This window comes from Cynoglossus semilaevis, chromosome 13 (genome assembly GCF_000523025.1).
Source record: "Cynoglossus semilaevis isolate Cse_v1.0 chromosome 13, Cse_v1.0, whole genome shotgun sequence".
NCBI classification, from domain to species: domain Eukaryota; kingdom Metazoa; phylum Chordata; class Actinopteri; order Pleuronectiformes; family Cynoglossidae; genus Cynoglossus; species Cynoglossus semilaevis.
In genome coordinates, this window is record NC_024319.1 from 8,610,384 (window position 1) to 8,634,617 (window position 24,234).

Below are 24,234 nucleotides of genomic sequence, written 5' to 3' on the forward strand. Positions count from 1 at the left end.
ACCTAATCTTTTTGGTACGTTTGTCGAGCTCTTTATGCATCTCGAGACAGTCTACCTATTTTCTTTTTGGTACGTTTGTCGAGCTCTTCCAGATTTGATAACCTTCTAGCAGGGACCGTTACACTGTTTTCTACGCTTTTTGGATGCACTATTTATTTGTACTATTAGAATTTCCCTGCACGTAGGTGTTCTTAAAACGTCAAATGATGCCCCTTACTCCTGTGTAGGTGTACTCAGTTTCTTGTCTCTTGCTTCTATGTGTGTAAATTTCTTTTTTTATTTAAAAAAAGTAGAATGTTTAAATACCCAAAATGGCTTTTAGCATGGTCTTCAAACGTATTCGAAAATGACGATTCTTCACTACCACCTGCTGGGCAAATTTACGAATTGCATATTTTTGGTGAGTTTTAAAAACTACGTATTATCAAAAGGGAGAGAATAAAAAAGCGTTTATAATAAAATGAGTAGAATAAAAGAACATATGATATATGATCCTCTATGATCCTAAGAATCACGATGGAACATTTCTGCAGTGTGAAAGACTCTTGTCTGAATGAGTAGCTGTTCTATCACTGAAGGCTCCCTGCTCAAGGACTCGCCGTCACAAAGAAAACCTTTCAGAGACAGTCTGCCTAACAGCAGCAGATTACGTGTGAAAATGCTTTTTTTCTCTTGATGCAGCCAAGATGGTACTGTAATCTTTACAAAATAGAGAGGTGAATTATGTTACACAGGCAGCACAGTGTTTAAGGTGAACTCTGTGCTGAATTTTGAATGTGGAAAAATAAACTGAAGTTAACTGAGGTGGAAAAATCAAAGCTTTTATCTGTGTAGCATCTTGAAGAAAAAAACTGCTGCAGAATAATCTTTTTGTGTAAAGTGGGAACGCTTTGAAGGTCGTTTCTTTATTCATCAACAATGAGCTGTTGGTGCCTTACGTAAGAGCATGACTGTGCAACACATGAGAGTTTTTAGTGGAGATAAAATGATGGAAACAAGAGAAAAAACATCTACTGATGCTGTTCCTGAAATGGACTCTTGTGCAGATCTACAGTATCTGTCTCCTGCTCATCTCTGTCACTCACTGCTGCTGTTTTCTGGATATAGAGTATATCAGAACTTTTAGAGAATAGAGAATTTTATATTTTATCATGCATATCGATATTTTTGGGTGTGTACTATTGTTGGAAATATGCAGTATCCTGTCCCTCTCCTGTAGGTGTTTAACATGAAATAAACTTTATTTTAGGATTTTGATTATCAAATTCTTCACTGAAGTCTACATTACATAGGTCTAACAGAGAAACTGCTTAAAAGTACTATATTATTTTTACTTTAACTGTACAGCCTCTTCAATCATGTTGCTTTTTGCAGCTGACACCTCCAAACAAATAAATAAATTATCCCAACCATTAAGAAGATTAGTTAAACACATTAATTTTATTTTTTATTATTTAAATAAAATATAACCTTGACACCAGTGGCTTTTTTTTTTTAATTTAAGACTAAAGTCATCTGTCTCATCTAAATTTATGGACATAATTAAAGGTTACTAATTTACCAGTAGAGGGCAAATACCACTTATCTATTAATCCACAGGTAAATATCTATAAATAAGTGTATGTAAGCTAACATATTAACTGACCGAATGTTTTGAAAAATATGATTTTGAAAATATTTTGTAGATATTTGGACTACTTTTTTTAAAACATTTTTTAAAAACATATAACTGAGATATGTGCTGAAGTTTATCCGTGAAGGTAGTAGCAGTTGATTCCAAAGAAGTTGTGTTTCCTCCCTGTGATGTTGTGTCTCAGGTTGACAGGAGGACACGGGTGAGTTGTGTTAAATCTGTGATGTGCTAATGATTTACTGAATGAATTCTGCAGCTCCAGGAGGCTGAGAGCTGACTTTTCTCTTCCTATAGTCTTACTTCTTTCTCCTGTGTGAATGCCAGGTAGGACAGCCGGCCGTGATGGGTTACAGGTGGTGGAGGATTCTTTGACTGGAGCAGACTGGCTGCAGCTGGAGGAGTTTCTGTCTACGTTGAAACACTGCTTTTGAAAATGGAGATCATCTGTGATCCTCTCTCTGCTGACACCTGCCTCCCTGGGGTACGGACCCAGAGGACTGTCCAACATCCAGGCAGCGTTCGCCTCCATGTTGTTCTGTGATGAATGACAGTCATTGAACATAAGTGAGGAATCCTGGTAGTTGTGCTGAGCCTGTGTGTGTGAGACATCTTGTAACAACTCCTCCTCCAGTGCGTCAGAGCAGCCACTGGAGTTCTCCATCTGACTCTGGCCCTTTGAATGTAGACGTGGTGACTCATTATGCTGATCTGTGATCTCATGAGGTCCGAGTTGAATCAGAGTACATGGATCTTCCTTCAGAGCCGACAGTGGATTCTGGAGTTCAGCAGCAGTGGTGGGAGTGAAGGGGCTCCTCCCTACATGGACTGACATCTGGTTTCTTCTTCTACCTGCCTGCTTTAATCCAGAGGAAAACAAACGCTGTATGAGACCTCTGTCTCTGGGGCAACACAACTAGGACTAATTAAGGCTATAAGGTTGAATCTGCCTGGTTCATTGAACAGTGTTTTACCAGAGATGAGGGATGTGATGTCAGAGAGGGTTTGTCCATCTTTGTCTTGAAGTGATTCATCTTCAGAGGGGTTGCTTCTAAAAAAGAAAAACTCTCTCTTTTTTCAAACTTCCTGTCTATAGTAGTAATATATAGGTAATCAATATTATATAAATACATATTAGTAAGCAGAGCTGGCTCTAAGAACAGGTCACATGGGCAGTCGCCCCATGGCACCACCTGCTGGACGGATTGCAGATGCATGATAAAAAAAAAAAAATCTACAGCCTTACATGGCGTCCTTTCCTCGTGTTTATCTTGAAAATAAAAACCAAACCATAATGTTCCTTAAAAAAACAAGTCTCGGGTCAGTTATACTTGTTGGTATAGACTGGGTCACAGCCAAATGAACACTGTATAAATAAACCATAGTCAGGTCAAGACAATCGTATTTGTATAGACCAAATTCACATTTTGCTTCCACCGACTTTACGGTTTTTAAATTAGAATTAAGACTTTCTTTTATTAAAAAAACAAATCTACCACAGGAGAAAAATGGGGGGAATGTATATAAAGTCAATAATATATTAAGAATTGGAAACGCAGCAGAACGAGTTTCACGAATATTACTGAAAACCAAATTAGATCAAACACTGAGCAAGCATTTTGGCAACAGCGGGGAGAAAAAGACTCACTTTTAAAGGCAAGAAATTTTCATCAGATCCAGACTTGGTTTTCAAGCGTCAGTTTCAACAAAGAGAGGAAAAGTGGGAGACAGCAGAGAGGAGAGCAATGAGGGGGTACGAGGGGGACTCATGATGCAACACTTCCAACAAGTCACATAACACTGGTGAGAAATTCTCCCACCTTATATTAACTGTTTTTTTCTTTCTGCAGAAATGAAAAATACAAAAAAAAAAACATTTAAAAGTAATTTGATTTTAGACAAGGGTGATGGTGTTGTTAAAATACCTGCATAGTGCACTCGATAGGAGGTGGTCCATTGGTCTCTCTCTTTATTTTTGTCACTTGTTTGTCCAAACAAAGACAAGTTGCGGTCCTGTGGTCCAGCGTTGGACAGCACTGTCACGGTAGGAGTGATGTTTGATTCTCTTTTTTGTTCTTCCAGGGACTTTGTTCCCTGGACCAGAATTATTACGAGTTATTATCCATGTTGTTTTATGCTGATGACTGTGTGATGTGGTTTTTACTACTCACATCCATAGAGTTGTTTTGTCCGTCCTTCCAAGTAACAGACTCTTTTCTGCTCTTCACTGGGGAAGTCCAGATTTCATGCCTGTACGGAGCTCCTTCCATGGGGGAAACAGCAGAATAAAGGCAGATTTGAGGACTTTTTAGGTACGATGTTTTTCCAATATTCCTAACATATAGTCCTTGTACCATAGGTTTTGCTTCGCAGGTTAAAGTGTTGTGCAGTATTTGGGATCTGGGGACTTGTCAAAGGCCGCAAGTCTCTTCTGATCGCTGACTCAGAGACGTCTGCAGGATGGATGGATGGGAACATTGCAAACCGGGAAATGTGGGATGAATAGGGATGTTCCCTTAGAGTTGGAATTTTTGACATTTTCTCCCTGTTTCACAGATAAAAAAATATATAACAAACATGAATTTTAGTTTAGAGTTTCAACTGAAATCGACAGAATTCTTCCTGTTCATCAGTTTTTAATAATTTGAGAACTCACGCTACATTTACATCTGTTGGATTTGGGATACTGAAACCAGAAACAGAATATCTTAGTGAACTCATGTAGTTTTATTTTACTACAGTATGTAGTAACATATAGTACTGGGTACTCACAGCTGGTCATTGAGACGGAGTTTATGTTTCTTCATGCTGTCACTTTTAAAATGCTGGCAGTCAGCAGGCCTGTGAAGACAAATATATACATATATACATATATATATATATATATATATATATATATATATATATGTATATATGTATGTATATACATATATATACACATACAGTACATGTATATATACATACATACATAATTTTAATTTTTGAAGTAAATAAAACACTTCTCTTACCGTCTTTTGTTTGGACTGAGAAATTGTCAAACTTTCTGTTTGTATCCCCCTGAAGCAGCAGCGACAGTGCTCACATCGGTCCAGATGAAAAAAAAAGGTGAAGACTGTAAAGATGTCACTGACAGAACTGGACTCCCTCGTTGGCAGGTGTCAGGTGATGCAAGAGCTGGAGTGACAGTGTTACAATTAACAATAGGTCCAGTGGGAGTGACACATAATCCAACCCATGACACTCACCCAAGTGTGTGAGTGGAGGTGTAGCCTAGGAAGCAAAGGAAACAGGAACAGTGTCTTAGCTTGAGTTCTGTAAACATGATTGAATTATTTTCATCAAACTCCTGGTCCTGTCATCACTGACTGTCAGAGTCTGAATTGTCATAATCACTGGACAATCACTGCTCACTGCTGCTATGGCCCAGTCATCAGGACGCGATGTGATAATGTTACCTGTTCACAGTTCAGTGAACTCATACAACTCTGCCTTGAGAGGAATGGAATTGGAGCTGACACCAGATAAGAGTGAGCAGCTAGTGTGAGGTTTCAGGTCTCCTGTTTCATTCTCCACATTCTGTTGTAACGTACAAATGGTTATACATTCTGACCCTCCAACTCTGAACACAGGCACAAAATATGTGTTACATTTAAAGTTTTCTAGGAGGAGATCTCCAGTAATTCAGTTTCTAACCAACTTAGAAACTGTACTACTACACAATTAAAATACCTAGTTAACACTATTGCATTTTTTTAAACATGTACAAGAATTAGAATTTTTTTTCTAAGCGGGTTTCACAAGCCATAACTGCATAGACAGGTACTTACACAGAATTCTAAAATATTTATTGCACCTTAAATGACCACAACTGGTAGACATACTGTGCTTCAGGTATTTTCTTCATAACAAAAATACATTTTAACAATATAAACTGCTTTTAACTCTCGTAATGTACATACTGTATTGTTAAAATATTTTCTTAAATTAAAAGTAAACGGTTTAACCTTTAATAAAATGCTTTAGGTCTGTAGCATATTAAATAAATCAAACCTTCACAGAACTGGCAAACATACTGCACTTAAAGTATATTCATAAACACTAGAGCACTAGCTCTAACTTTGTTAGCAGGCCTAACGTTAGCCACACCCGGCTCGCTCTTATCAACAGTGTCAACATCCGTGTATTTGGACAATAGTTTTGTAGAAGCATGTACAACTGAGATATGCTTTATTATATTAAACTTTAGATTAAAGTTGGACGTGGACACACAGTTTACTCCGGGACATAATGTACGCTTAAAATGTACATTGTTGCCTTTTACCTGTAGGACATTGAGGTAGTGCCTGTACTTCCGTTTTGAAAACGCCAACTTTCCCTCCAGACTCGCCATTGCGGCCACTTGCCTCTGCTAGTCTGAGGCGTGTGAGCCGGCTGTCTCTGATTGGCTTACCATGAAAGCGTTCTCTGCCCTAGCCAATCATCATCGATTATGCAGTTGTGTCGTCCCTCCCTCCTCCCGCACCAAAAACAAAGTGGAAAAAGTGGAAATAAAAGTGGATTTTCTTGGGGAAATTTAAACTCTTCCCGAGGATTTCTTAAATTTAATAATCTGTGGTAGTTTTTATGTATTTTTTCAATTTAAAGCTATTATAGTTATATATTTTATTCTCCAATTTTAATATTAACATTAGATAATCAAAAATTAAAACAAAATATTGTAATATGAAAATCCTGTAAAATGAAGGTCCCAAGTAATCTGTTACGAGATTTCAATGCTTGACTTTAGAATGAAATTCCTGTATATTTTCAAACTTTTCTTTTGGATCTGGGGCAGGTTTGTATTATTTAAATTGCTATTTAAAAAGTCAGAATATTAATACAAAAAATTCATTTTCAAAATAATAGTTAGAGTCAAAAGTGTGTGTATGTGTGTGTGAAGGCGAGAGAGTGAGTGGGAGAGAGAGAGTGAGTGGGAGAGAGAGTGAAAGTGTGTGTTTCATATTTAAAAATCTTTATTGGTTTAAGTCAGAGATCGTTAAACCTTCTCTTTTATCAACACCAGAGGATACATTTTTACAGAATATTTTAATATGAAAAGGCTTTAAAATTAAAGTCCCATAAAAAATCTGTCTTCAGATTTCAGTATTTGACTGTAAAATTAAATCAATGTGATCCAATAGGATTTAATGAAGTACAAATCCGTCTTTCTGCATCCTGTTATAAATGAATAAACCAAAACAGGACAGTACACCTGATCTGCTCTGCTCTGCTGGAGAAAATCTAAAGCTGCACCTTAATCAGACTTGTCAATCAACATAAGGCTCAGGTTGGTGATCAACACAGCGGCTTCCCACGGACATGACATGAACTGCTTTCCAAGCAGCAAACCCTGCCTTGTTTGTTGCCCCTCACAAGAAACACATTCTGCATTCTACTTTAATTGGTCTTCCCAAGAGAGCTTGTCCAAAGTCTCTGCAAAACACCAAAGTGCTATCAAGCAGCCAGGGCGAAATCCAGTAAACCAATTACCCTGTTCTGCCCCAGAGGAACCGCTGCTCTCCGGATTACATTTCCTGCTGCTGCATTATAAATGTGCAGCAGCCAGCAGTGATTTCCCTAACATAATGTTATTGTGCAGATTCGGATTGATGCCCAATGCCTACGGGACTCTCACAGACCATGTTCAAACTAATCTGCAGTCAAAACTATACCTTTTCAATAACATCCCAAATACTCTGATGAATCAATTCACTTCTTTGTTGAAGAGAATTTGCTTTTATTCCATTCATGTTGTAAATTGACAGTTTAACTCCACTGGGTTATAATCCCTGTCAAAGCCCCAAATAAAGCTTTAGGCACCAAAGATTCTCATAATGCCGCTGAGCTTAAGTCCAAGTGTGTTATGCATCTATTTACCGTGGATTTCTGCAAAAAACAAGTGTTGGAAACTAAATCTATTTGAAACATGTTTGTGTATTTAATCAATAAACTAATTTCAATATTTGCCATCCAACATGGGAGTTTGTGGAACTTTTTAAAAGCATAATTTCAAACCACATAAATCAAAATCAATAGAGGATGAGTTTTGTTCCATGAAAGCAACTGTTGCACATGAGTAGAGTTTGCCCTTTAATTATTCATACACTCACACTAGCCAATACACAATACTTGCTGTACTTCTTTGGGTTTGAATACAGCTTTTAGGTTTTATCACTGCCACCTACTGGGGCTGTTCTCACCCTGCGATATTTTCCAACCTGACACAGTGATGATGCAGTGGTAGAACTCTAACATCCTGTAGGTCAGGGTAAGAGTCCACGGACCGCCACATCTACAGACACCTACGCAAAGGACATCAAGTGTTAACAAAAAAAGAAAAAAAAAACTAAATCAATATGTGAAGAGTAATATGAAGGTCACCCCAGGATGGAAGAAAAAGAGACAAAACGACAGCATTATTTAAGGAAATGTAAAGCCTACTAAAGATCTTTAGTGTCCATTATTTTGTGTGGTTCTGCAGCTCAATGTGAGAAAATACATGTGGCTTTTTCCATCTGAGATTGTTTTGTTTTTTTTAATTGATATTTTCATCCTGAGTACTGACAGGCATGTGTTGGAATGTTTGGCCTTGACAGAGAAATGGTTTCTATAGAACAGCAACACTGCTCCATCAATTCACCAATGCTCTGTGTCCCTGAGTGAGAGGGAAGAAAAGAACTGTTTCATACCTTCACACATCCATCCATCTATCTATCAACATATCTATGTATCTTATTTTTAATTTAAAAACTATCTTCATCAAGACCTAATGGCATAATTTCCTAATTTAACAAGACTCTATTTTAAAGAATAAACTATTTATCCAAATTAACCAATTATAGGAGTAGAATATTCCAAGGACCACTTAATGTAGTTAAAAAATAAACGTTATCCAAGGACTATTAAAATAAAAAAATGAAATTATTTTATAATGATTTTTAAAGACCTAGTCAAAAATAAACAAAGACTAAAATTGTAGCTCAATCATTACTAAAAGTAAGACAAATTACAGCGTTAAGGTTTTCCCAAAATGACTGAAAACGCCCATGTGAGAACAGGAGTAAAATCCTAGCTAGATATTATGTCTAAAATTCAAAAATCCTACCTCGGTATATACTTCAACATTACTGAGCAGCACCATAGAACAGTGAGGTTCTGTAACTCATACATGAGTTCAGTTCATTTATACTGCAAACGAAAAATTTGCGTGTGTGTATTGTTGTAGTAAAACATCAGGTTGGTGCTGTGTTGTGATTGGCGCCCTGCAGAGTGTCTGTGGTGCTGAGGAATATAAAGAGAGTGAACAGTGCCCTGCACTTTCTTTCCTCCTTCTTCTCTCTGATTTCTATGGAGATATAAAGAGATATATAGGCGCCGTTTGTCTGTACAGCACAGATACTACAGCTTGACTGACAGGTCCAGCTTCCTGTTTCAGACGTTTTCAAATAAATGGAATTTCACCAAGATGAAAACGAGTCTTCTGGATTCAGAGTTTAGGGACTGGGCACTGTTCATGGTCAGGCTGAGGTCTGACTGATTGCAGAAGTAAATGTTTTAGGGACAACACTTTTTGGACAAGATCTGCTGCAGCGGCATCCTCCAACCATCCTCCAACCATCATCCAACCTGCTCCAACAAGTGCAGCTGCAGGGACTTCAGTGCCACCCCTGCCCTCACACCCTCTCTCACAATGACAACATTTGACTTTTCGGACGTGGAGGCGTTTCTTGACTGTCACCCTGACCTCTTCGAGGCGTACTTGATCCGAAAGGCGAAATGCGACCAGGTTAGCAGGTGGTTGAAGGAGCACCAGCCGTCGAAGGGCAGCGCAGCCGAGGAGAAGCGCGGCGCAGTCTGGGACCCGCTGTGGTCGAGCAATCCGGACGGACTGCGGCGCAGATCGTCCCACATGGAGCTGCGCCGCAACTTCGCCAGGTCCAAAGCCACCACTGCGCACCGCACCTACGACGAGCATGTGAGTCTGAGCGAACACGAGTCCCAGTCCAGCATGAGGCGCCGTGCGCTCCTGCGCAAAGCCAGTTCCCTGCCACCGACCACAGCACACATCCTGAGCGCGCTGCTGGAGTCCCGGGTGAATGTGCCCCAGTACGCGTCCAGCGCCATCGACTACAAGTACCGGCTCAAAGAAACCAACGAGAGAGAGTTCTTCCTGGAGTTAGTGAAGGACATCTCCAACGATTTGGACCTGACCAGCCTGAGCTACAAGATCCTGATCAACGTCTGCATCCTGGTGGATGCAGACAGGTGTTCGCTATTCCTGGTGGAGGGACCGGCTCATAAGAGGACACTGGTGTCCAAGTTTTTCGATGTGCACTCAGGCACCACAGTCAGACCATCCTGCAACTCACTCAACTCCAATGAGGTGCAGGTGCCCTGGGGGAAAGGCATCATTGGTTATGTGGCAGAGCACGGAGAGACCGTCAACATCCCGAATGCCTATGAGGTAAATATGTCAACATGACCTTCATTTATGTTATTATATATAAATATTTCACCTGTGGTTGGACTGAAAGGGGTCTGCTTACACTCTGGTATAGACAAACAATAAAATAAATAAAAAAATAATAAAACAATAAAATAAATAAACACAACAGATGACACATGAGCTAAAAAAAAAAGAAAATTCACAATAAATAGTAGGGAGAAAAAACCCTGAGTAGGTAGATTGGTTAAGGTTTACACACAATAGTGTCAACAGTTGTTGATTATATACTGACTGATTCAGTATTGATCATAGGGACTGTGGAAAAAAAAAAAAACTTTGCACAAAAAAATTGTTCACTCACGATCAAAGAGTTGTTTGTAAGTTCTTTTTTTTTGCTCCCGGTTCACTGATGTTCTGCTCGTTAGAACGTGAAACACTTTGTTCTGTGCAGAGCGATAAACCTTCCAATAAATAAGAACAGGCTCATTGTGGGTTCAATCATAACAGAAGAAAACCTTTACTCGGTTCTAGTCATGGCAAAATCACAGGAAGGCATGCATTATAATTCTCATGAGCTATATCTCGTGTTGCATACACTTGCAGTTGTGCACCACATCATCATTAAATCATGGCCCTGGGCTGCTTGAGAGGCTAAGGCAACACGATGATGAGGATTCCCCTGAGATCTAGAGCCATTACTGCAATAGTGCAGAAACCTGTCATGGAGAGTGTTATAGGCTTTGTCTACAACAATGGTTCTCCTCCTTCACAACACAAGATTTATAGTCACGTGGTCACACACACCTATGTAAATATGGTCATAACAGAGGTCACACAGGGCAGTAAGGTGATCCCTCATGGTGTTTATTGTGTGTTTGTATTGAACAGTGAATCTTCATTCCACCCCTAGTGTCAGACATTACCTCTACTGGTAATGTATTTTTTACTGCATTCAATACTCTTCTCTTTTTCATATTTATAATGTTCAACATACATTTGTATATATATGTGTGTATATATACATACGTATATGTACATTTGCATGGATATATATATACAGTCGACTACAGTAACACATTTGGTACGTGCATCAGTACAACGACCGGACAGTTTTATTTCATCAACCTATCACAGTGTTAGGTCTTGTAGTTACACATAATTTAACATTAACCTCACACGGGCCGGTCAGAGACAGTCAGAGGGCAGGATGTGACCCGCGGGCCGTATAATGACCAGGTCCGCTTTAGACAGTGCCACTGACTCCTGCAGGCCTCTATCATAACATATCTCACCAAAGTGGCCCAGCTGTGGGACTGTGAATGATGATGTGGTTGTCACGTGCATCCCCTCTCCCCTCTCCCCTCTCCCGTCTTCCCTCCCCCAGGACCACCGCTTCAGTGATGAAATAGACAAGTTAACAGGTTACAAGACTCAGTCCATCCTCTGTATGACCATCTGTAACAGCGATGGAGAAGTCATCGGTGTTGTGCAGGCAATCAACAAGAACCCCATGGGCAGCCACTTCACAGAGGATGATGAGAAGGTGAGAATCCCGAGTGCTTCTTGGTTATTACCGTGGCTTTGTCGCCTTCACATGGATTTTATTGGCTATTTGTCATTTGTTTCTCCTGTTTTATTGGACTTGTCGTGACCATTAGGGGCGCTTTAGAGATGGAGTTAAAATTGTATTTTTTGTGTGGAACTGTGCACTCACTTGTTCCTCCTTTCTCACCACTGCCATCATCTCACACACACACACACACACACACATTGGCAGCTGAAAACACAGTTTGTTCTTTGAATCTTTTTAATGGCTCTGCAGTAGGGGCAACGTGTTCCCTTGGAAGCAAATTACTAGGAAAAAAAATGAAAAGAGGAGGTCAACACCTTCGCTTGAGTGGGAAGCATTAAATATGTCTGGAGGTGCAATATATAGACACATGCTACAAGGAAATACATTTTGAGTGGGAAGAGTGTCAATTACTCCCCTGAGCAACTTGAAATGAGTTTACTAGAATACTGCTGTATTACACTTTTATTTACAGTTCTACTCCTTGGAAACTCAAAATAATCTCTCCCTGTTGAGCTGTTGATGAGCAAATTATATATCGTGAGTTCTAAAAGTGCCCGTCTTTTAGCAAAGCGATTAAAAAACAACACCCTGCAGTGTGCATTAGATTTACTACAGGTTTACAAACACAAATACATAACATGAGAAAATACACAAAGACGGGGTGGGTGGATTCTCCAAAACTGCAGCCACACTAGGGAGCAACAATTTGTCCACCAGGTGGCGGAATAAAGCAGTGGAAATTACATTCATGTAGTATGTGTTTGGACTTGTGCCACAAACAAATCGAGTTGGCTGCATTTTTGTGTCTTTGACAGATCCCAAAATGCAGCCAAAGCAAGGCAGCTTCACAACCGACTGCCAGGGAACAAAGACGCTGAAATCCTTGATCTGTCAAGTCACCCAGACATTTGAAAGCCTTTCATGTTTCAAATACAAGCCATCTCTCAATCAATACTTCATTAACTCAGAGAGGAATTTGTACAGAGCAGCAGCTAACTTCATCATGGCTTTTCTACCCCGACAACAACACACTGTTCTCTCCTCTCTCTCTCTCTCTCTCTCTCTCTCTCTCTCATGCCTTATTCTGCGTATGAATGGCTCTCACTCCTGAATTATGAATGCATGACTTTGACCGTTTTCCCTCCTGTGTTGAATGTAGGTGCTGCAGATGTATCTACCATTCTGTGGGATATCGATTTCCAATGCCAAGTTGTTTTCTGAGTCTCGCAAAGAGTACGAAAGGAGCAGGGTGAGTCGTTATATGCCGTGCAATATGTGTAATTAGGATTTTAACTTGTTTTGTAGCCACTGGGAAGCTGTAAACCTTAGTACTGTAGAGGACTTTGTCAAGTAAAGACAAAATAAAGAAACGATTAAAAATGAATGACAAGCTCATCTACTAGTAAACAGACGTTTTGTTGTAGCAGAATTTGTGGATTTAAAGATTTGAAATTGGGGTGGCAAACATACAGCCCGTAGCCCAAAACCAGCCCACTAGGTGGTTCAATCCGGCCCGCTTGATGAATTTTGAAAGTAACCAAAAAAAGCACAAACACTGTATTCATTTTATGTACACGCTAACGTTCTGGCCCTTCACTGAATCCTTGGGATCCAGCCAACTTTATGTCCACTTTGCTCGTCTTTCACAGAAAATAATCTGTCCATTTTTTTCCTCCACAATTTTTGTTTTCCCACAATACATCTGTGTTCTGACGGGTATGTGATCCTGCTGGTCATGAATCAGGTACAGTCGACCAACACAACGTTTTTGTTTTATACTGGTTTACTCCTTTAACTCTGCCCTTTTGAACGACGGAAGTGAAGACTCGTTTATGTGGCTTTAGGGGACGTACAGTATGAATGGTTCACTATATGATTTTGGTCCGGACTCGTTTTCCTCAGGCTCTGCTGGAGGTGGTCAACGACCTGTTTGAGGAGCAGACTGACCTGGAGAAGATCGTCAGGAAGATTATGCAGCGAGCCCTGACTCTGCTGCAGTGTGAACGCTGCTCCGTTCTTCTGCTGGAGGACATTGACTCACCTGTGAGACACAGAGCTCTTTATTAGCATTCTCTCATACAATTGTTTTTTTCACTACAGGGTGTAGATATGGATGTGCATAAATTATTGAGTGTGATCTCTTTAATATGTTGAATTCTGCTTAAAAATACTTCATGGTATTTTACTAGTAAAGTGGTTTTCAAAATGGGGGGCAGGGCCTCAAAAGAAAACAGAGCTACAGGGAGAGGTCCCAGCCAGACAAAGGAATTATTTAAAGTTTGTAATTAGGATTTTTATATTTAAGTTGGAGATTTGAAGTGACAGCCGTGGATCATTTGAATTTTCAGCTGTATTTCTGGACATGTAAACCAAAAAGATATCATTTCTTACAGGTTGTGAAGTTCTCAAAGACGTTTGAACTCATGTCGCCCCTGTGTAACCTGGACCATGACATCAGGTAAAAGTATGGCACACTCTACACAGACGAGGCCTGTTGTTAAATCTAATCAAATGTTTTAATTACTTGGCTTATGTTTCCTGTTTATGTCATCCACAGCATGGAGAAACTCTCATGCTCTGATTGGTTGATTAATAACAGTATTTCTGAGCTGGTGGCTTCTACAGGACTTCCTGTAAACATCAGCGATGTATGTCAGGACCCACGCTTCGATGCTGAGGTACGGAGGCCACGGCCTTCATGTGAGAAACCTTTGAGATGTTTTTGTCTGAGTCACCAGAGTAGTCCTACTGCCTTTAGTGGTACTACACTCCTGCCTCACAAGCAGATCCTGGGTCCTGGGTTCGATCCCCAGAAGAACCACGTATGCCTAATGTTCTCTACAGTAGATGTTCTTCATCTCTGCCATCTCCACAGATCTAGACAGTGTCTATGTATTTGTTTTTAATCCAACAGTCCAGTGTAGCAGGTCTAGCTGACATCTTATAAACTACATCAGTCCTGAAACTCTTCTTCTTCACCCACACCACCCTGACGTTTTCATCATCTCCTTTTTTTTCCTGTGTTGTGCAAATGCTAACACCGCAGTAGTGGTCCCCGCCAACAGGATTTTTTTTTTTACAGATTTTAATGAACTGTAGTGTATTGACTTGTTAGAACATGACTTCAGGCTTGGTGGACCTGGTCTGATTATGGTTGGTTTTTTTTTTTACTTAAAAAGTGTGAGACATTGAAATCACCAGGCTCATTAACAGGAAATACATCAGCATTAGTTTTAAAGTCATGTGACACACTAAAATCACAGCAGACACAGTTGTTATTCTTGGGAAAAATACTGAATGAAAATATTGTTCCATTTGGATCCTGTAGCCCTGAAATCGAATTAACATCAGAACTAGGACACAGGGAGAGGAGACAGAGCAGCTGCAGGGATACGGAAGACTTTCACACAGAAACTGTAAAATAATGGAATTCAGGAGCAAGGCAGTGCCCTCAAAAGACTATAGGCTGGAGAACGGTAGATTTCTTATAAAAGTACACTGTGATGGCCTGGTTGAAGTTGTGTGCTCAGATTTGAAAAAGTTACCAGGATGTAAGGATTTCAGATGACTAGAATAAAAAGAGCAGTAACATGTTCCCGTATATGGATTTTTTTTTGTCTTTACAGGCAGATCAAGCCTCTGGGTTTCACATCAGATCAGTGCTGTGTGTTCCTATTTGGAATCGAACGCATCAGATAATTGGTAGGTTGACCAGAAACAATCCATTTGCACTGAGTGCAGGGAGACGACTACTCATGTTGTCATCACTAAAGCCTTGTGTGTGTGTGTGTTTGTGTGTGTGTGTGTCCACTCCACAGGGGTCGCACAGATTCTGAACCGACTCGACAGGAAGACTTTCAACGATGCAGATCAGAGACTGTTTGAGGTTAATTAAAATCCACTCACATTCGAGTTAACCAAGCTTTGTTGTTGTGATGAGCCTGGCTGCACAAACACCTCTTAATGAACAAGAAGGCAACATTTTCTTCAGAATTATATATAATTGGCCCTAAAATCTTCAGTAAAATACAGTCTTTTTCCAGTTTCACTGCCTCGTTCTTAGGGCTGGAGCATGAATTGAATTTTAGAGTGACACTGACACAGGAAGTCATCAGCAGTAAAACAAAGCTGTGGGAACATGAATGACAAATATTGCTCCATCTATTAAAATTAAGGCTGGCGATACTGTATCCTGGTTTAGATTTGTGGATGGATGTCAGTAGAAGTTTTCAGTTGGCAAAATAATGTAAATTCCAGTTTCATTCAGCATTTTATTTTACTAAAGCATTTCAAATCAAATCTCAGCTTCTGACCAGTAGAAGAACTTGACAGTAAAGCCCCGACCCGAGGCAAACTCTCTGCTACAGAATCACATCCCAGCTCTGGAGGACAAGAGGTCAGAAACACACATAAACACACAGCACAGGTCAATACGGCTGCAGAACATAATGCCTACAGTATAGAAAAACGTTAGTCCCTGTAGACGTAGTGTGAGTAGAGTCCCCCACAGCCTTGACCGTGCTGCGTATCTGTTAGAGTCCTCCACTCATCCAGCCATCAATAATTAAATTGACTTGATAAGCCTTGATAAACACAGTACACCAACCTGCAAACACGCACTGGACGACCAGAGTCTGTCTCATGTATGTGTATGTGTTATGTATATCTAAGGGGACTTCCTGCAGTGTGATTGGCTGAAGTTGCAGCTAACCCACCTATAGTAGACAAAGACTTCAAACAAAGCACCTGGAGATAAACCCTGATCAAGATTTTTATTTTATTATGTTTGCAGGCATTCGTTATTTTTTGCGGACTAGGAATCAACAACACTATGATGTACAACCAAGTCAAGAAGACGTGGGCGAAGCAGTCTGTGGCTCTGGACGTAAGAATGATTTTTAATTAATTTTATTTTTTTTTTTCATTTTGTTTTACAAAATATCTGTAGACCTTGACAAAACAGATACATTTTTTATTTCCATGTAATGTTCATTTAATACATGACAAAAATATTACATTTAAAAATATGTTTTTGTATGTGTTTGTTTATCAGTGTTTGTCATGTTATTATTATTATTTTCATTTCATGAAAAAAATAAAAACGTTAAATTTTTAAACTCTTTAGAGCCACAAATGCAGTTTTATCTGAACGTTCCTTTATATCACTGTATTTTATAGTTCACAGTCAAGAAAATGTGCTTTAAAAGAAGCTATTAGTGATCAATAAATCTTTAGCTAATTATCTGATCATCTAACCATAACCAAAACCAGACTTAATTGCAATCCAAAAACTCCATGAAAACGCACTGTGGTGAGTGTGGTGTCGTCAAAAGAGCTCCTCGTGCTCATTAGTGTCTCCGTCTGTTTTCCGCTCCACTGCCTGATATCTAAGTGGAGTCGTTACATTATCCTCAGCAAACATGGTTCTGCTCCTCGGACATGAATATTTCAGCTCCTCTCAATAATTCATCCAAACATGTGCCAATGTGTTCAACCTGTCATCAAAGGAACGTGCGTTACCGTCGCTCCGCCGCCACCGTTTCTGGCAACATCTGAGGAAATAATATTTACATTTACAGGTTTCGCTGAATCTCATTATTGAGAAACATTCACTGGACGATACAGTAATGACAAATGGTCTCAAAAACACCGGGAAGTAACTGTTTTAATCTCATGGAATGAGTGTGTTTTGTATAAGCGACTGTTGTTGGCGTAACTTTTCACTGTCTTTTAGATGTTGTCCTACCATGCAACCTGCTCTAAGGTGGAAGTCGACAGACTCAAGGTAAGGGGACAGAGGTTAAGAAAACATTTGGATGTTTACTCCCAGACTGGGCCACATGAAATGAATAAAACAAAGGAATAAATGAATAAATGATTTTGAATACACAGACTGTAGTCGTCCAACTCCCCCGCTGGCAGCGTGTGACTGACAGCTCTGTCCTCTCCCCCCTAAGGCAGCCAAGATTCCCCTGAGCACGGAGTTAGGCATCGACGAGTTTCACTTTAATGACTTCTCTTTGGACAATGACGCCATGATAACTGCGTCACTGCGAATGTTTTTGGATCTTGGTGTCGTGCAGAAGTTCAAAATTGACTATGAGGTGAGGACTTTTGAAACTATTGACAAATAAGTTTGGACTTGTTGACTTAAAGCCCAGTTTTGAGTGATGGACGGACGAATGGATGGATGGATAGACTACACTTACTACAATTAATTTTCATGTTTACACAAGAAACCAACAGTCTCCTGGTTACAACCACTGCACTGTATGTAAGTCATGTTTCTGTCGTGGCGGTGAATATACAGGTGCTGTGCCGCTGGCTTCTGACTGTAAGGAAGAACTACCGGACTGTGGTGTACCATAATTGGAGGCACGCCTTCAACGTGTCCCAGTGCATGTTTCTGATGATCACAGTGAGTTTTAACATCACGACAGGCAGCACATTCTCACAGACTCATGAATGTTGCAGCATATTCATTCGTAACTCTGCTTTAACTCACAAACTTTGCTATCCATTTTTTACAATTTTACATAAGTTCCAAATATGTGTCAGGCTGAGTTGTAGATGAATGCCATGAAAAGAATATGCATGAAATGTTAAAATTAAGGGTTTTTTTTGCTGGGTTTAAACAGTAAAAAGAAAACAAGGTCACCAAAACTTTTTGATAGAGTGTATCTGTGATATTTAAGCTCCAAATATCAATATATACCATATCAAATGAAAAGGGCCCAGGTAAATGTAGATCCATTTTTAAATCACTAAAGCAGGAACTTTAGTCTGAATATCAAAAATAAATATATAAACTAAATTTATTATACAACGTTTACAAAAAATATTAAAATGCAATGCGACATGAGCTGTTGTGATACAGGGAAACATATTGGAGTATTTCTAGTAATACAATAATAAACATAAAAATTATTAAAAAAAACAAGGACAAGATGTTGTTTTGTTTTTAGCAAAAAAGCTAGCGGCAGGGACGAAAGCTAACGTGCACAGCTCCATCTAATTTGGTGTGGCAAAAAGTGATAAAAAAATCAGATAAAGCAAAAGAATGTGAAGTTAGCTGAAGGTTGCAAAAACGTTTTTTAAACAAATGTCCTAAACACACAATGTTTATCTTTTTCTTCTATTTTCTTCTTCTTCCTGAATAAAGGACAAAAGACTGCTGACATCAAAACAACTTCCTGTTATCTAACAAAATTTGGGGAAGTCGACAAAATAAAAGCACAAAATTGGCATAAATCAATTAAAAAAAAATCAACTGATTGTTTTGTTACCATTTGACAACAGCCAAACAAAACATTCACATATTTGGCATTTTTACAGAAGCCTCACAAATCCAACACATAAAACACACACACACACACAAAAACACTGAATAAAGTGTTCAAGGTCTCACAAAACCAGTCCAAGTGTCTGGTTTAGCCTCAGGCAGGACTTTAGAGAAGACTGACCCAAATGTGTATGGATCCTGAATGAACAGATCGTACTCTGCATTCATTATTAGAAGTAAAAAAAACCCAAAGGGAAGAGGCTGTTAAATGGTTAATGCTGTACCAGACTACATTTGCTTTTCATTTCCCAAAAATAGACACATTTAAAAATTAAAAGCACCCAGCTTTCTAAAATAATTTGTCTCAAACTCCAGTTTTGTCTCACAGCCTCTCTCTGTGTTTGCTCCCTGTCAACTCGTCTGACACATTAAAGGAGAAGTTCCACTAAAGACACCATCAAACCCTAAAAGAGAAGAGCAACCTGTCAAGGTTATTTTTAAAATCTCTAATCAGAAAAGGTCTCAGCGGACTTAGCACTGTACAAATGATTCAGTCACAACATCAGGAGAGTAAAGACAACACTCCAGAGAAGGCTAATTTGGGTAGAGACGATCATATTTATAGTCCGATCGGTTTGAAGGCTCCAAAAATGTGGATGAATGTGGAGTCGGCCAACTGCTGTTAAAATATTCATTACAGCAGGAGAACATGTGAGGCAGCATCGGAACATTTTAGCTTGGCGTTGATGCTCTGGTTTCATCACTCCCTGAAGATAACAGTACATGCATGAGATGTGAGGAGTGATGAGCAAATATCTTAACTCTCCTGAGAGCAAAGAGCAGAGGAGGAGGGCGGAAGTGATGCGGTGTGAGTCGGTTTGAGGAGTGCGTTTGAAGGAGCAGTGAGAAAGTGTAACATATATGCCATTCATTTCCTTCCCGTTGGATTGTGGCGATGTCAATGAAAAGACAAAAAAGTGTTTAAAATAAACTGGTGTCAAATGTATAAAATGCTCTATATTTAATATGAATGGATTCTGGCTTTGTTTTGAACAGACAGCTAAATTCCAGGATGTTCTGTCGGATGCAGAGATCCTGGCTCTGATGGTCGGCTGCCTGTGTCATGATTTGGACCACAGAGGCACCAACAATGCCTTCCAAGCCAAGTGAGTGACTGCCTGTCTCCTGTATCTCTCTCTCTCTCTATTAAAATATACTTGTATATTTGTTGTATTTTCACTGAAAATCTAAAATATATCAGAACAGTAATAATCATGACTTCTGATAACTACGCTGGTCATTTTAGTGTCCTATAATATAAGAATGACATTTGTTGAATGGCTATGGTCAACACCATGTTGGTCAATTGTTGGTCAATTGACGGTCAGTTGGTGTCCCTGCTGCTGTGTGTCCTGTAGGACAGGTTCTGCGCTGGCTCTGCTCTATGGGACCTCGGCCACACTGGAGCATCACCACTTCAACCATGCAGTCATGATCCTCCAGAGTGAGGTCAGAAGTTTAGAATGTTTTTTTCTTAGTCCTCAGTGACCTCTCTGTTTCACCATTGATTTTTTTAAAATTCTTCTATTGAAATCCAGTGTTATTTACTGGATTATACAGCAAGTAAACCCTGGGGAAACTGTGATGTAACAATATAAGTCAATATAATTTGATCTTTAGCAACTGTAACCTTTAGAGATCATTTTATAGACTGGAGAAAGTCTATATATGATGGTAATTAGCAATGCTAATAGGCTTGTCTCTGACAGTGAGAAATGACTTCATCAATATCATTGGTTCTAAAGCAGGGTTGACTTTTTCTGCTTGGCTTCTCTTCTGTACTGTGTGTGAGACGACTGTTCACTATCGACTGTTTTTCAGGGTCACAATATCTTTGCCAGTCTCTGCTCCAAGGAATACAGCAACATGATGCAACTTCTGAAACAGGCCATTCTCTCCACAGACCTCACTCTACACTTTGAGTGAGTAGAATTTGTTTCCATAAATAGAATGTAGCCGACAATATGGAATCGGAAGATGGTGAGAAATTCATCGTGAGGAACAAAGGGGCAAAGGTTGGGAAGTTTGAAAATGAAGTTAGAGAAACGAAGTTCAGAAGGTTTGAGATCTGGCCAGAGGAGAGAGAGAGAGAAATAGAGACAGAGAGACAGAGAGACAGAGAGAGAGAGAGAGAGAGAGAGAGAAAGAGAGAGAAAGTCATTGTATCTAGTAGATCAGGTCTGAACGGATAAACATGAGTGAGGTCACAGATTAATTAAATGAGCTGCAATGCTGCCATCTAGTGACTTTCACTTTAATATACAGCCGTTTATCCCCAAAACTATTTTTTGGGCACGTCACAATATATTGATAACGATTCTTACAGATATTACATGATATGCTAATATCAGCCCGATAATATTCGTCGGCTAATATTATCGGACAGCCCTAAATGTGTCCACACATGTCTTTGAGTATTCCAACTACGGGACAATATCTGAATTTATAGGACTTCCCCAAACAGTCCAAATGCTTTCCGGTCCTACACAAAGCAAAGGAGACCAAGTCAGTCTAACTGTATCTACTGTGTTCACCTATTATCATGCTCCGTGTCTGTCTCTCCTCATCTCAAGGCGCAGAACAAAATTCTTCGAGACGGTTTTGTCTGGACAGTTCAGTTGGACGGACGAAGGACACAGAGAGGTTTTCAGGTTTCTGAACCTTTTCTTTAATAAACTCTTCTCTGCCCGACCCTTCAGAAAGGCCTCGATTTAAACTCTGATGTCTTCAACAGGTCAATGCTGATGACATCATGTGATCTGGGGGCGGTCACGCGTCCATGGAAGATTTCGAAACAGGTAAGAGTCCAAGTTATTCCACAAATTAACAGATGGATTACAGATTAAAAACCATAACCTGACACAAACCAGCAATGTTTAGAGTCTGGTCCAGCTGAGACCATTTATGAAGCAGTTTTCAAAGTTTGTTATGTTGAGACCATTTTGAAGATCTGTTCTGGAAATTTCTCAAGGAGAAGTACTGAGTGTAGTTATATGTAGTATTACCCTATGTCAGTCCTTACATTCCTTTTATTCCATTCAATTCTGTTTTATTCCAAATATAATGCGGTTCTAAAACTATGTTTCAACATTAAAATAAAACAAATATTAAATATTAAAATAAATAGAATTTTTGTTTGGATTTCTCAAGGTTGCAGAGCTGGTGACGAGTGAATTCTTTGAGCAGGGCGACAGGGAGAGGTCGGAGCTTAAGTTAACACCAGCAGTAAGTACATCAAAAAAAAAAAAAGAATTTGTTTACGGTTTTTCCACTTCATCATCTGTTTAACTTCTGTCCTCTTCCCTCTAGGCCATATTTGACCGTAATCGCAAAGATGAACTTCCTGCCCTACAGCTGGACTGGATCGATGGAATCTGTAAACCACTGTACCAGGTACTGTTTGGACTATGGGTTAATTTCACTGCAACAGTTCACTGAAGCCTTTGTCCATTGATGCTAACGCTGAAATGGACCTGGAGAGTCTGAAATGTATAAAGACAGTTTTCAGCATCAATAGTTTTTCCCTCAATTTTTTCTATCTTTGCATTTCTAGGCAATGTGTTGACAGTACTGTGGGGTCACAGAGACTGCCAGATAAACCCCCAGAATCATAAATTATTGAAAATGACATAAACACACAAAACCATTGAGAATTAGGTGTATTGTTGTGTACAAGCACAGGCAGGCTCTGTAATGTTCCAGGGCTGAATTACTGTCAAAGATAAAAATGTTGTTGCCATGTGGGAGAAAATGCTGGCGCTTCATCAGTACGAGGTAGGCATCAGGGGAACCTAGACTAAGTACTGACTCAGAGTACAAAGTATAGGTTTTGTAGAAACAACTCTTGACCAATCAGCTCTGCAGAAACTATAAATATGGCAGACCAGAGACTAGTGCACTCCACTGTATATAACTGTAGAACAAAGCACGACATGGAAGACTGAGCAGCACACTGTAGTCTCCCCTTTGTGTTTCACCAGGCACTGCTGAGGCTGAACAGGAAGTTGCAGCCAATGGTGGACGGGATCGATGGCAATCGAAAAAAATGGCAAGAACTCTGCTCCACCTATCAGCAGACGCGCAGAGACTCCGCGTCCAATCAGAGCTCTGACTCAGATCAGAGCCCCGAGTGCCAAGAGCGGGCAGAGAGCAGTCAACAGCGGGAGTCCGCAGAGACGATGGAAAAGAACAAATTTGGATCAAAGTCTCAGTGCAGCCAGGATTTCAAGTGCAATGTTGGCACAGATTCCTGTGATGATCGGCCAACGGCAGCTGGTAACACAACATCTGCAGCAGAAAACTAAAGAGCACACTGTGTTCAGTGGAGGTTCCTCTGTTCCAATGACTCACTGTGGACCTGTTTCTGTGCAGACTGTGCTTTTCTAACGCTCTTTATTAACACTCGACAGATTTTTTTTCTTTTTAAACACTGAGCAAATTACAGTTTGATTTTCATTTGGCTTCTCTTGTCACGTGTGTGTAACTCAGGTTTGATCAGACATTTGAATCCATCCATCATCCAACCATCCATCCACCCTTCTGTATATCTCATAACTAGGGATGTCCGATATGAACTTTTTGCGGATATCCGATGTGCCGATATTTTCCAAACAGATAATTTCCGATTCCTATATGAACAAATACCGATATAGGCCTGCTAATATTTATTTATTTAACTGTACAAACCACTTTGTTTTAACTACAACTTATGTATAAGATTAATTGAATGAGCTGCAATGCTGCCATCTAGTGACTTTCACATTAATATATAGCTGTTTATCCAATTGAATGAGCTGCAATGCTGCATCATTTGACGAAACCCAGGCATTGTTATCGGGTTTTTATTATTGGAGGAAAAACAGATAACAATCCTACAGATGTTACATGAAATGCTAATATCGGGCCGATATTATTGGACAGCCCTACTGACAACTTTTAATTTCTGGGATGGAATGACTCCCACTGAAACCAAAGAATTAGAACAATTAAGTTAGTTTAGAGTTATCTCCACATGGTTTTGAAACTTGATGCTCCTCAAAACTAAATACAAGCCTTTAATGAAAATGGAATCACTGTGAATCCTGTCCTCTCATTAAAAAGTTCCCATTCTGAATGTAGATCGCAGCCTTGACGTCGTTCCTAAATGTTCCTTTCACCTCAGTTGCATCGCTGCATGCTGTAACAGTTCATGTGTTTGTGGACTT

The 24,234-nt window shown here is 39.7% G+C and overlaps 2 protein-coding genes across 2 annotated transcripts; one reads left to right on the top strand and one right to left on the bottom strand.

The window, feature by feature from the left end:
• Window positions 1-76: 76 nt before the first annotated feature.
• On the bottom strand, window positions 77-6,424 carry spmip4 (sperm microtubule inner protein 4). Its single transcript, XM_025061441.1, has 10 exons — window positions 5,952-6,424; window positions 4,876-4,900; window positions 4,639-4,804; window positions 4,403-4,471; window positions 4,287-4,316; window positions 3,985-4,175; window positions 3,802-3,893; window positions 3,556-3,724; window positions 2,605-2,681; window positions 77-2,489 (listed from the first exon to the last, which is right to left on the bottom strand). The coding sequence occupies exons 4-10, from the start codon at window positions 4,435-4,437 to the stop codon at window positions 1,749-1,751; spliced, it is 1,335 nt and encodes a 444-aa protein (XP_024917209.1). The 5' UTR covers window positions 4,438-4,471; window positions 4,639-4,804; window positions 4,876-4,900; window positions 5,952-6,424; the 3' UTR covers window positions 77-1,748.
• A 2,184-nt stretch (window positions 6,425-8,608) lies between these two features.
• Window positions 8,609-23,806, top strand: pde11al (phosphodiesterase 11a, like). Its single transcript, XM_008323396.3, has 20 exons — window positions 8,609-10,133; window positions 11,500-11,658; window positions 12,848-12,937; window positions 13,591-13,731; window positions 14,082-14,146; window positions 14,246-14,366; window positions 15,315-15,390; window positions 15,507-15,574; window positions 16,481-16,573; window positions 17,423-17,473; window positions 17,646-17,792; window positions 17,999-18,106; window positions 20,027-20,136; window positions 20,389-20,479; window positions 20,852-20,952; window positions 21,604-21,681; window positions 21,765-21,828; window positions 22,181-22,255; window positions 22,340-22,423; window positions 23,011-23,806. Exons 1-20 carry the CDS (start codon window positions 9,360-9,362, stop codon window positions 23,332-23,334), a joined length of 2,820 nt encoding a protein of 939 aa, XP_008321618.1. The 5' UTR covers window positions 8,609-9,359; the 3' UTR covers window positions 23,335-23,806.
• Window positions 23,807-24,234: the final 428 nt, after the last annotated feature.